Genomic DNA, 11,598 nt, shown 5'->3' with positions numbered 1-11,598 from the left:
CCTTTGAATGTGATCTGCTTTTTTCTCTAGCAGCTTTCAGTATATTATTCTTGTGCTGAATTTCTAGGATCTTGACTATTATATGTCTCGGTGTGTTTTTAATTGGGTCGAGATTACTTGGTGTTCTGTATGCTTCAGTTACCTGAATGTCAGATTGTTTCCTCATATTTGGGAAGTTTTCTGCTATTACTTCTGCCCATATATTTTCAATGTCATTTGTATTGACTCCTTCTTTCTCATTGATGCCTATTAGTTTCACATTTTCATCTTTGCATCATCTTGCAGGTGATGGATTATTTTTTCCTGCATCCTAATTGTTTTTAAGACATCCTTTCTTACCTTTTCACTAGCTACACCAGTGTCTTCAAGATCTGAAAGTCTGTCTTCACTGGTTTTGCAAGCTTGTGATTGACATTTTAAATTCCTCTATATCTCTTTGACTCTGCTTCATGTGATCTATTTCTTTGCTGTATTGCTCATTCAAGGAATCTGTCATTTTTCTAATCTCTATTTTTTTTATCAATGTCTTCTTTAGAAGCAGTTAGCAATTCTTTTACTGCAATATTTTTTCAGATTGGGTTTCCTCCCTATGTTTCTGTAGTTGATTCTTTACCTCAGATGCTATAAGTTCCAAGAATTCTTTTCTTATTTCAGAAAGCTCTGCTCTGAGTTCCTCTATAAATTTCTGCTGTTGCTTATTTACTATCGACGCTATTAATTGGTACATTTGAGCTGAGCTAGTGTCCTCTGCACTTGTTCTGTTGGGCATGAGGTTTCCTCCATATGTTTCTGCATTTGATTCTTTACTGCAGATGTTATTAATTCAGGGATTGCTTTTTTCATTTCCAATCTGAATTCCTCTACATCTTTCTTTGGCTGTTTTTTTTTTTGTTTCAGAAGCCATTGTTTCATTGATTTCAGCTGTGTGATTCCCACTTTCTTCTGTGTTACTGTCCTCTGCATTTGTTATGGGTGGGTTTGGGTTCTGAGATTGCATTTTGCTCCTTCTCATTGTCAGTTTGTGTAGCACTGTCCTCTGCCATTTGTTGTAGATCTTTGTTGCAGTTATAACCTTAGCACCTACTGAAGTTCAGGTGCAGATCTACAAATTTTGGATTTATCCAGTTGTGCCTGGCTTGGGTCTGGCTGCTGTGCTCAGCTCCTTCCTGCTGCTGCCCTTGGGGATGAACCTGTTGTGCCCCTCTGGAAAGATTTTCTGCTTCTGGACTAGCTAGGTGGTTCTGTCCCCTACACTCTCTGCTGGGATTGTAGCTACAGGGTTTCACCCCAGGCCTATATGCTTTTTCTTCATATTCTGTAGGGACTCAAAGTTTAACATATCAATACTTGATGGAAAATACCTGTTCCATGTTATGTCTAACATGTTTGATATGCAGAAATGTAATGAGGTTAAGCTCAATTGCCTATGTTGTAGGGTAATAAAGGCTTCTCTTCTGGAGGGTTAGCAATCTGAGTTTGAAGACCAAATATTAGAGAAAAAGAAAGGCTGCAAGGACAGCCAACATTTTCACCCTAGCCTTATAAGGTCAGTGAAGTCAGGACATAGAAGAACCTGTATTGTAATACCATGTAACTCAGTTGTGTCCCAAATTTTCTGATCAAGGAGATTATGGGGCCACAGAAGAAAGTGACTAATGCTGTAGAGTGTGCCTAAGAAGAACCACATGGAGAGAAAACATTCTCTCAGGCTTTCACAGACAGCAAATTGATCAAGCAATGGGCATGACTCATCCACATGGCTGACATTGACAAAGGATCTACAAACTTCAGTACAGGGTTTCATGATAAATTCTGAGTGGATTTGACTGACCTCAGATACAAAAGTTACATTTCTTCTTATATAGATCTTGCCTTATCTTGGTCTTACCCATCCAGCAGAAAAGTATAAAAATGAAGTATAAGAAGTAAAGCCATATTAATATGCTGAGCTGTAAAAGGATCAAGTCAACAACTTCTGGCTTTGTCTATTCTATGGAAAACCCACTACTATTATGGACTACTGATCTATATTGGAATATTTTCTGAATTCACATGCCTATAATATTTAAATGACAATGGAATACCCTTCTCTGACAAAATCAAACAAAAAAGAGGAATGCAAATGAATGACAATTTTGTATCTCTATATTCAAAATAGTTAGGATAGATATACAGCTACTTTCTCTTAATTCAATGAATAGAAAGATTTGTTCTAATAGTTTTTGTGGACAGGATATCATGTGTGCATCTTGTACACTGAATAACCCCTAAGACAACACTATACAATGTATTAATTATTGAAATTGTCCTACTTATCAGTTTTGAAACTGTCTCATTGCTGTTTGTTTCTCAATAAAATTATTTAAAAAAAAAAAGAAAGAGAACAAGGCAGAGCAGGGGAGATGACAGTGGCTTCTGCTGCCCATGGAGACCCCCACCCATGCCAAGGGGGCACAGGGTCTCCTGAGAACACAGAGGAGAAGGGCTTTTGGCATGTAGGCACCATATAAACATGAGCGGCATCTTTACCTGAAACTTGAGGCCACCTTGTGGTGCTGACATCTCGGGGTCTGACTCAGCCATTTTAAACAGCACTGGCTCTGCTTCTCATAGTGCTTCTTAGTAAACACACGGCTCTGACCTCCGCCCTGCCCATCCTGCCCCACCCAGGGCACATCTTTTCTCACTGGCCTTGCCTAGTCTGGCATCAGCACTGGTCTGACCATAATGACACACAGACTTTGCCAGATGTGAGCCAAAGCTGCTCACCTGTCTCTAGCATAAGCTCAATAAATACACTCTTGGCATCTTTCTGGGTAATCTCTTTGGTGAACTCCGCAGACAAAAGTCGGGGCACTTGTGGCTCAGGGTCTCCTCCAAGACCCCAAGTGTGGCCTCCTGTAAGAGGGGGATGGGGTGGAGGGCACCTGGATCCCTGTCTGCTGACAGCCCAGGGCCTTCTGGGGATGTTACCAACCAGGCGGCTCTGGAGGAGGCACATCCTGTGTCCTGCTCATAGACAAGGAAGGGGTTCCACTGGGCACTGGGGTGCAGCTGGCCAAGGCTCACATGCTCCTTTCTCCTCCTTGCTCTTCCCACCCATCTCTCCTTCCCTTGCTGGCAGCAATGACCCCATTGTGGGCAAGGAGAAGATCTAGGCAATGCTTGGCAACCCAGAAAATATCTGTGCCCCAATCAGGAGCTGGGATTCTAAACAGCATGGCTGAGACTACAGCCACCTAGACCAGGGCCGGGAGCCTTGGTGGAAGCACAGAGACTCCTTAGATGTAGTGGAAATGAAGATTCCTGGTTAGTAGGTCTGTGGAGGGCCTGTAAGGATGAGTTGCTTGCCAGGGTACTGTTGAAGCAAGCACATGAGCACCAGCACTAAGGGAGCACGATCTGGACGGGATCGCCCTGCTGCAGGGCTGGGCTACCTCATGCACCCACCTGGGGCTGGCAGAACTCTAGTCTGACAGCCCTTAGCTCCTGCGCACACACACCTCAGGCCAGAACCCTATCTGCCTCCCCTGCACTTGCCACATATTGTCTGGCTTCCTGCCTCTGTCCTGGCCCCACACATTTTGTCCCAGTCTTCTCCCCTCTTAGTGACAGGAGGATATTTCCTGGGTTCCCCCGGATATCAAAGTGCCTATTTGAGGATACTTTCTCCCAAGGCCTGAGCCCCAGCTCTCTTCTTCAGTAGCCTCTCAGGCAAGACAAGGGACCCTGTGGGTGTAGGTGTGAATCCCAGGACCTCGTTGCCCAAAAGAAAGACTACTGTGTTTCTGCATTCTATTGAGCAGGTAACCCCAATTCCAGAACATTCAAAATATCTCCAGGTGGAGTAATGAATCAGTCAGTCGTGATATCACCAAGACAGTGTTCTCTTTATTTTAAGTTTTCCAGGAAAGGGAGGAGCCCTCTCTGAGAAAGTTCTGGTCAGTTGGGAGAAGCCAGCAGAATGTCAACAGAACAGCCTTCCCAAGAGGCTAGGGGCAACAGGGTTCAAAGCCTAGGAGAGAGGCTAGGGTCTCAGGACTGGGTTGGGGGAGGCTGTGCAGGTCACATTGTCACTGAAGTGCACAACTGTGGCCTTCCCAAGAGGCGTTGCACAGAGGGTGGGAGGGCAATTGAGAGCTGCATGCAGCATGGGCCTTTGCTGGGGGCTCAGCAGGCTGGGACCCCACACTGCAGGAGGAGTAGGGCTGGGCTTTGCCTGCTATTACAGGGAGGGGCAGCCTAGCTCAGAGGTCAGGGTTCCAGAGACTGGTGCAGGGTGTGGTTGAGCAGCGAGAAGAGAGGCAGACGGCAGTGTACCAGCCAGGGAGGCCACCTAGACACTCACTGAACTAAACTCCAGATCACCATTCACCTCCAAGTGGACAATGGCCCACAGGTCCTTTAGGCGGTAGGCGAAATCCAGCAGGTGTTCGCCATCCACACTCACACTGTAGCACTCAGCTTGACAAGTGATTGCCACCTGGGCAAAGAGGCCTTGCACTTACACACCATGCAGGAAGTCCTCAGACTCCTGCAGGCTAGGAGTCCCTCCCCCTCTTTCCTCTCCCCCAAGCAGCCTCCTCCACCTCCCTAAATGAAGGACCTGCTCATCCCTCAAAAACCCATGCTCTCCTTCCTGGGCGCTCAGCCCCCGAGGTTCCCGGCCCTCAGGGCTGCTCCCAGCCGCCCCTTTTTCACTGCCAGGCACCTGAGAACCCAGCCCCTTCTGTTTAGCCTTCTCTGCCCTGACCCAACACCTCCCACAGAACCAAGGACCACCTCAGTCCTCCAGGGCAGCAGTGCTTCCTGGTGCCATCTGTGTCCCCCATGTCCCTGCCTTGCTCTGCAGTAGCAGGAGAAGCCCCCTGACTGGTCCCCTCCAGCCCAGGACCTTCTCCAGGAGGCAGTCAGGGTCCAAATGCGATGCTCACTCTTGCAGCACACTCGAGTGCAAGGCACTGTCCTAGTGTGGACAGAGACTACCTCGGCCCATCCTCACAACTCTCCGAGAGCCTAGATTTCTCAGAACCATTTGTAGATGAGGAAATGGAGCTTCAAAGACCCAGCAACTGTCCCTGACTGAAAGGCACTTCCCTGAGGTCAGCAGCTACCTATCAGTGAAAGTCAGTGTCCCTGCTGTTGGTCCCCCGAGGCTTCTCCCTGTAGTAAAATCCAAGGCCCCTTCCCAGCCCCAGAGCTCTCCACCAGGCATTTACTACCCAGAGTACAGAGTGCAGGCCTCCAGGACACAGCTTCTGCCTAAGCAGATCCCCAGGGGGACAGTCTCGATGGCTTGGGTGTGGGAGGAAAGGAGGACAGTCGTCATGGATCTGTTCTCCTTCCTTGTTTTCTTCTTTCCTTTCCTTTCCCTCACTTGTTTCTCTTCTTTCATTTTCTCTTTCCATCCTTCCTCTTTTCCTTCTCTGCACTACTAGGCAAAGATCCACTGCCTTCATATGATGCTGCCCATTTTTTATTTTTTATTTGGACACGGAGCCCATGTCACTAAACTGCCAGGTGGGGCTGAAATTGTTGGGACCCTCCTGAGCCATGTGCTGCTATTACAGGTGCACGCGCCCCTGCACCTGGCTTTACCCTTTGTAAGCTCTGCACGATCCCAGTGTATGGTTAGGGCGAAAAAGCCCTGCTCCTGGTGACCAGGCTGCAGCCACCGCCACAGCTCTCCCCACACTCTGCACCTGGCAGGGCAGCTCTGCACAGCGCCCTCCCTCCTCTGCACATTGGCCCTCAAGTGCGCATCCCGCAACAGGCCCTTTCCTTTCGCTGAGCAGGATCTTTATCAGTGCTGATGGGCTCCTGCCTCGGTCTCCTTGAGCCTCTGCACCTAGATACAGCCCCACAGTGTGGGCCCTGCTCTCTCTGCGTCTTGTGAGCCTTCCTGCACACCAGACATCTAGACCACGTAGACACAATCAAAGAGCAAATAAATGACTGCCAGGAAAACAAACAGATAAATGACTGGCACCTCATTCTTGGGTACGATTTGGCAGAAATGGGCTGTGTGATCCTGGCAAGTACATTATCTTGTGATTTGGTTTGTTCATCTATAAATACCAGATGCTAACCTGTGCCAACCTGGAGACAGCCATCGTAAAATAAGAAGAGCGTGTGGCACATCTTCTCTCCCCTGGGGCCCAGCCCTCCTATCACAGGCATCAGCCCACCCACTGAAGGAACTCCCAGGGAGTCTTAGCACTGCTGTCCTTGCACCCAGCCTGGTGCCCACGCTCAGGCTGCAGCGGCTCACCGTGAAGCTGTGTCCTTGTCTGAAGGGCATGTTGAAGGGCAGGCTTCGCTCCTCTGTCCCCCAGACACCCTGGATCTCAGTGTTCCGGACCACAGTGTTCTCATCAAATCGAGGGTTGAAGTGGAAGGCGATGTCAGTGTCCGTGCACAGGTTGATGTAGAATCTGGGGTGGCACATCACATGGACCTTCTCTGTCCCCTGAAGTCTGGTGATCCCCCTCCCACCCATTACCCACCTCCCTGGAATCAGGGCCTCACTCTCCTCCCTGAGACCCCTGGAGGCCCTGTCTTACCTCTTAGCTTTGTGTGGGACAATGCCAGACACAGTGATGACCCTAGATGGGTACAGCTCACCTGGGATGGAGACATGGTGAGGGAGCTGTTGGGAGAGGGAGACAGGTCAGCCAGTGACCACAGAGGGCCACCACTGCAGCAGGGAATTCTGTAGCAATATTCACCAGCTGGGACCATCAGCCAAGTCAGAAGCCTTGCCTAAGAGCAGGATGTCTTTCCTGTGAAGCTAGCACATCCTTACTTGCTTCATTGGTTCAAAAACTGAGGGAAAGCTTTGTGTTTCCAAAGCAGGCAGCTTTCACCGTCATGAAGAGAACTTTGTCTGGATGCTGATGCATTCTGGGGTGATAAGCGCAGGCCCTATAATTAGGTCATACTCAAGGGACCACTTGAATATTAAAAGTGCCAGTCCCAAAATTATTAATATACATCAATACTGTAAAATGTGTATCTGCTTGACAGTGGACTGCTTTTAATTCTGCAAGTCAGAGGGTTCCACTGAGCTGCCGCCACTGCTTGGCATAGGAGACAAACTCTCCAGCTTTGCTTCACTTTCTGTTTCCTAGGTTTTGAGTCCTGGTCTAGGATCTGTTGGAAAGGAGATTGGGAAATTCAGTGTGGGAGCGTCGTGGCCTCACACACAGTGGAGCATGGCTCCAAAGTGCCCAAAGCTCGGGGCATGTAAGTGCACTTCCAGACGTAGTGCAGGTGAACACACGTGCGTGGTTAGGACTCTCTGCAGGAAAGGAAGTGTGTGATGACAGGCTGTATGAGAGTTAACCAACAGAGATGCAAGAGGACCTGGCTCTGCTCAGCTGCCTGCTACTGCTGTGCTGCTGCTGCCCACCTGTGCGTACCTGCCCTGGGACCTCATGCAGGAATTTCATAGTTCAGCCTCTGGACCCTGACAGGCCGCTTACTTGGCAAAATAAACAGGGTCATCAGGAAAAAGTGAGTGTCCCTCCCACACCTGATGTTGAAGGAGAGCCCCAGAGATGAAGTGCCAACATGCCTCCCCCAGTCCTGACTTTGTTAACTGTTGTCACCTTTAGAGCAGCTTGGAAGGACAACCTTAATAAAGAGAGCTTGAGGCCCAAGACCAGGGAAAAATCCAGAAATGCCCAAGAAATAGATGGCTAAGAAAATTCCACAGGCATGATCCACTCCAGGCAGGGCCCTGCGCTCCTTGCTGTGCAGTGAGAACCCCTCCCAGCCTAGGTGATGACATAGAGAAGAGCCCCAAGGCAACCAGCAGGGGGCAGGCGTGGGTGCACAGACACACAGGCAGTGGGAGCTAGGTGGCCCTGGCACTGCTCCTCCTCAAGCCAGCACCAGATAAGGGCTCTAATATCTGACAGCCCATGCCACAGTTGGCCTAAATGCATGGAGGTGGATGGCAATGGTGTGAAGACATAGTGGCCATATTAGGACATGCTGGCTGTGCCACAAACCCCATCCCAGTGCACTGCACTGAGGAGAACCTAAAACAGCAGCTGGCTGCTATGAGATCCAGGTTGTGGATGCAGGAAACAGGGCCACCTTGCTAAGCTTAAATTACTGTTTCTGGGAGAGTCCCCTGTACTGCTGCATGCCTGCTATTCAGCAGAAGGTGGCATTAGGAGAAGAGCCCTAGTTGGGGTGGTGGGCCTGAAGGACTGCCCAGTTCTATCCATTCTTTGCAGCAAGTGATTGATAAGGACTGGGGAGATGAGCAAAACATAAGGTGAGTGGCACAAGGCCAAGCGGGAGTCAACATCCCAAGGACACGCTATGGGTCCACACAGGTCAGACGGCAGCACACATGGATATCCCTCTGGCTGGCTGCAGGCTTAGCTGCAGATAAGTTAAAGGGACAGTCCTGTTGGGGAAATGGGTGCTCACACTGTGGAGCAAGGGGGCAAAGGACTGGCAATGAGTGCGTTGAGCTTGTGGGAACCCAGTTCTCAGCCCAGAGGAAGCTGTAAGACATTTCACGCTCCAGGTGGACACCACCAGGCCCTGCAGGCCTGAGTGAGAGACTGATGCTTGTGCGGAGCTCCGCTGTGATAAAACAGCACACCACTGGTGGCACTGAACTGGTCACTGCATCCTCCAGTGACAGAAAAACTTCGAGGGTCCACTCTGCACTCAGTGTTGCCAGAGCTGGGCCAGTCCCCAGCACTTGGGCAGTGAGAACTCCAGGCTGTCCAAGGCTCTCTGCTCTTCTGATCTTTACATTTCCCCAGTGGCCAAGTGTACGCTGAGGGTGGAAAGACTGACTAGTGCCCAGCTCAATGTCTCACCCAGGAATTCCTCTTGCAAATTGTTGTGGTAAAAGCTGAAGTCTGAGGAGATCCATATCAGGCACCAGTACTGGTGGTCAAGAAGAAATGGAATGCACAGACTTGAAATTGGAAAAAGCAGGTGAAATATGCTCTGCACAAGCCCTTCACTATGACCTGTGCAGAAACTACACTGGTCCTAGTGAGTGAGTATAAAATCTGATGCTGGCATTCAGGACCAGTTTGCCTTCACCCAGGAGGGCAGGCAGTGGTTGCTCCAGATGTTGTCACAAGGCTATTTGATAGCCCCACTTCATGACCCATCCTGGTGCCCAGGACCTAGCTACTTGGACCAGACCAAATTCTCTGTCACTCTTTAAATGTTCCCTGATTTCCTTGCAGATTGCCTTCTGATTGCCTTGCAGATTTCAAAGCCGCTGTGCACAGCCTGAATTAAGCTCTGCTGGCCTAGGCGGGGCTGTGGATGAGGACAAGGCCTAGGGAACTGGCTTGTCTGTCAAATTCCTGGGTGTTTTTTGGTCTGGCAAGACTGCAATAATTTCCAGCACAATTAGAGGTGACCCAGAAAGGAATGATGGGGCTGACAGCACAAACTGCATTTCAGGACTCAAAGGGGGCAGCTGCATAGGTGTCAGCTCTAGCAGTCAGGGACCCCACCCTGCCAACTCTCCCAGCAGGCAATGTGAATGATGGAATATCTGCAGCCTACAATATTGACAGGGAAAGCAAAAGAACCCTGTTGGGCTTTGGCCATAGTTGTAAAAAGGGTGCCAGGAGTCATGTCGTAGCATTCCCTCTTTGAGAACCAGTTAACAGTGATAACCACTGCTCTACATGCCTATGAGGAATCACAGGACAACAGACAGTAGAAGGACAGACAAAACACCCAGCAGAGAGGGACATGGACAGCTGGGCCCAGGACTGGAGTGGAATAGACCCCAGTCCCACATGTTGAGGCTATTAAGACTCTCTGTTGCTGTTCCTACCTCATGGGTGGTGGGAACTGTTTTCCTCTGTGATGCTCCCCTGCCAGGCCACCCTGCTTTAGAGCCAGCCAGCCACCCTGCTTTAGAGGTTTTAGGGACTGAAACCTCTACAAGCTGTAAGCTAATAAACCTTCACATGTGTAGGTTATTCCAGGTCCAGGGCTGAGAGGCCATGGAGTAGGAGCAGTATCAAGTCAGCTCCTCTGGCATTTTCACCCTTCTGGAGTGCCTTGACCTCCTCTTCCTCCAGCCCCTCAACCCAGTCCTTCACTCTGAAACCCTCAGCAGTTTCCCTTGGCTGTGCAGCCAGCTCATGCCTGGCCAGGTCCACACTCACCTGGTGTGACATTTTGCAGCAATCCATCTCTAATCCACTGTGCGGCCTCCACTGCCTTTCACACCAGCACAGCTGTCTCTGCTCAGAGCTGGACTTCATAAGGAAATACATACCAACACATTTGGCAGTTCTACAAGGAAGGAAAGGCCTAAAGCAAACAGACTAGGTGTACAAAGATAACAGCTAGAGTGGTGGCAGGGTTGGGCTTCCAGGTAAGTCCACCTTGTCCCATTACACAAGTGGAAGACAGATTCTCAACATATTTGGGTTTTGAAACTTGTTGAACACAGTGCCCCTTTCCTGACAATGCCCCTTTTCTTTCCCTGTAATTGTGCTACAGGACCTGCTCCCCTATTGATCTTTATTAGATTTTGGTTTCACCTGCCATCTTATTGATGATTATAGGGTGACCCACGTTGTACTCACTTCACAACTAGGTACCCATCTGATGATTTTGCTCTATAAAATATTCTTAGAAAAGCGGCCTTGGAGGTACCGCACTCTCAGATCCCCTGCTACCTCTCAACACAGAGCTCTCAATAAAATTTCCCTACTCTTAATCTTTGTTCCATATAATTCATTCTTCAGTTTCATGGGAGTGAACTGGGTGTTTCTGACGGCTAGTAGGTTGGGAGTTAGATTTTCCCCTGTATCATTGGGAAGCCCCTGCAAGACAATTGGAAGGACGTAAGAGTTCCCTTTGTTTCATGAAACTCCAAAATATTCTGACTGGATTCTGGATTGTGATTCATTGAAGTAATCCCAATTGTCATCCATGGTTTATTGGATGCTGGTCACTATTGTTGGTTGCCTGAGTCATGTTAAAATTGAGATCAGAGAAGATTGTGATGTCTTCATATTTAGGTTTCTTTGATGGGGCACTTTATGTATGCAGGCAGGGCCTTATATTCCTGTTTTGCAAATGTGGCATTTAGACTTCCTTCTACACTGGTTGATGAATTGCCTTGCATTCCTTTTTTCACTCCTTTGACAGCTATCATAGTTATGAGCTGGCTTCTTGTCTTATTTCCGACACCTGTTTCCAACGGCATTTCACATTTCTAATTCCTTCCCAGCTTTACTCTTGTGTGTGTCCAAGGCCACCAGTCACCTTTGTTATGGATAGTCATTATCACTGTCAGTAAGTGGTAACATGCTTCTCTTTACAATCCCAAAAATCTATTTTCATTTTCAAGTGAAAGTCTCTCTCTCTCTCTCTCTCTCTCTCTCTCTCTCTCTCTCTCTCTCTCCTCTCTCTCTCTCTTCCCCCACCTCCCTGCCCTGTGAGAGAGGAGCATGGCCACACTCAGGACAGAGCATTCGCTGACAGCCAGAGAGCCTGTTCTCCAATCCACATTCCAGCCCACTCTGGTTTTCATTTTGGAACAGTGTCTTGCTAAGTTGCCAAGTGGCCTGGGCTGGACTTGCA

General features: G+C 48.9%; 1 protein-coding gene across 2 annotated transcripts in view; it reads right to left on the bottom strand.

Moving 5' to 3' along the window:
* Nucleotides 1-10,257, bottom strand: part of LOC101580239 (galectin-9-like) — a 36,560-nt gene extending 26,303 nt beyond the window's left edge. The window contains exons 1-4 of one of the 2 annotated variants that reach the window (XM_023719972.1): nucleotides 10,170-10,257; nucleotides 6,564-6,649; nucleotides 6,272-6,434; nucleotides 3,879-4,483 (exon numbers count right to left, since the gene is read on the bottom strand). In XM_023719972.1, coding sequence (XP_023575740.1) covers nucleotides 4,337-4,483; nucleotides 6,272-6,434; nucleotides 6,564-6,649; nucleotides 10,170-10,196 — 423 coding nt within the window. In that variant the 5' untranslated portion in view covers nucleotides 10,197-10,257 and the 3' untranslated portion in view covers nucleotides 3,879-4,336. Of the gene's footprint in view, nucleotides 1-3,878; nucleotides 4,484-6,271; nucleotides 6,435-6,563; nucleotides 6,650-10,169 lie in introns of those variants that run through there. The other variant, XM_023719973.1, reaches the window with a different exon arrangement.
* Nucleotides 10,258-11,598: the final 1,341 nt, after the last annotated feature.

This window comes from Octodon degus, unplaced genomic scaffold (assembly GCF_000260255.1).
Source record: "Octodon degus isolate 3935 unplaced genomic scaffold, OctDeg1.0 scaffold00072, whole genome shotgun sequence".
Classification (NCBI taxonomy): Eukaryota; Metazoa; Chordata; class Mammalia; order Rodentia; family Octodontidae; genus Octodon; species Octodon degus.
The sequence above is the reverse complement of the archived record's forward strand: the minus strand, read 5'-3'. Positions and strand labels throughout refer to the sequence as shown.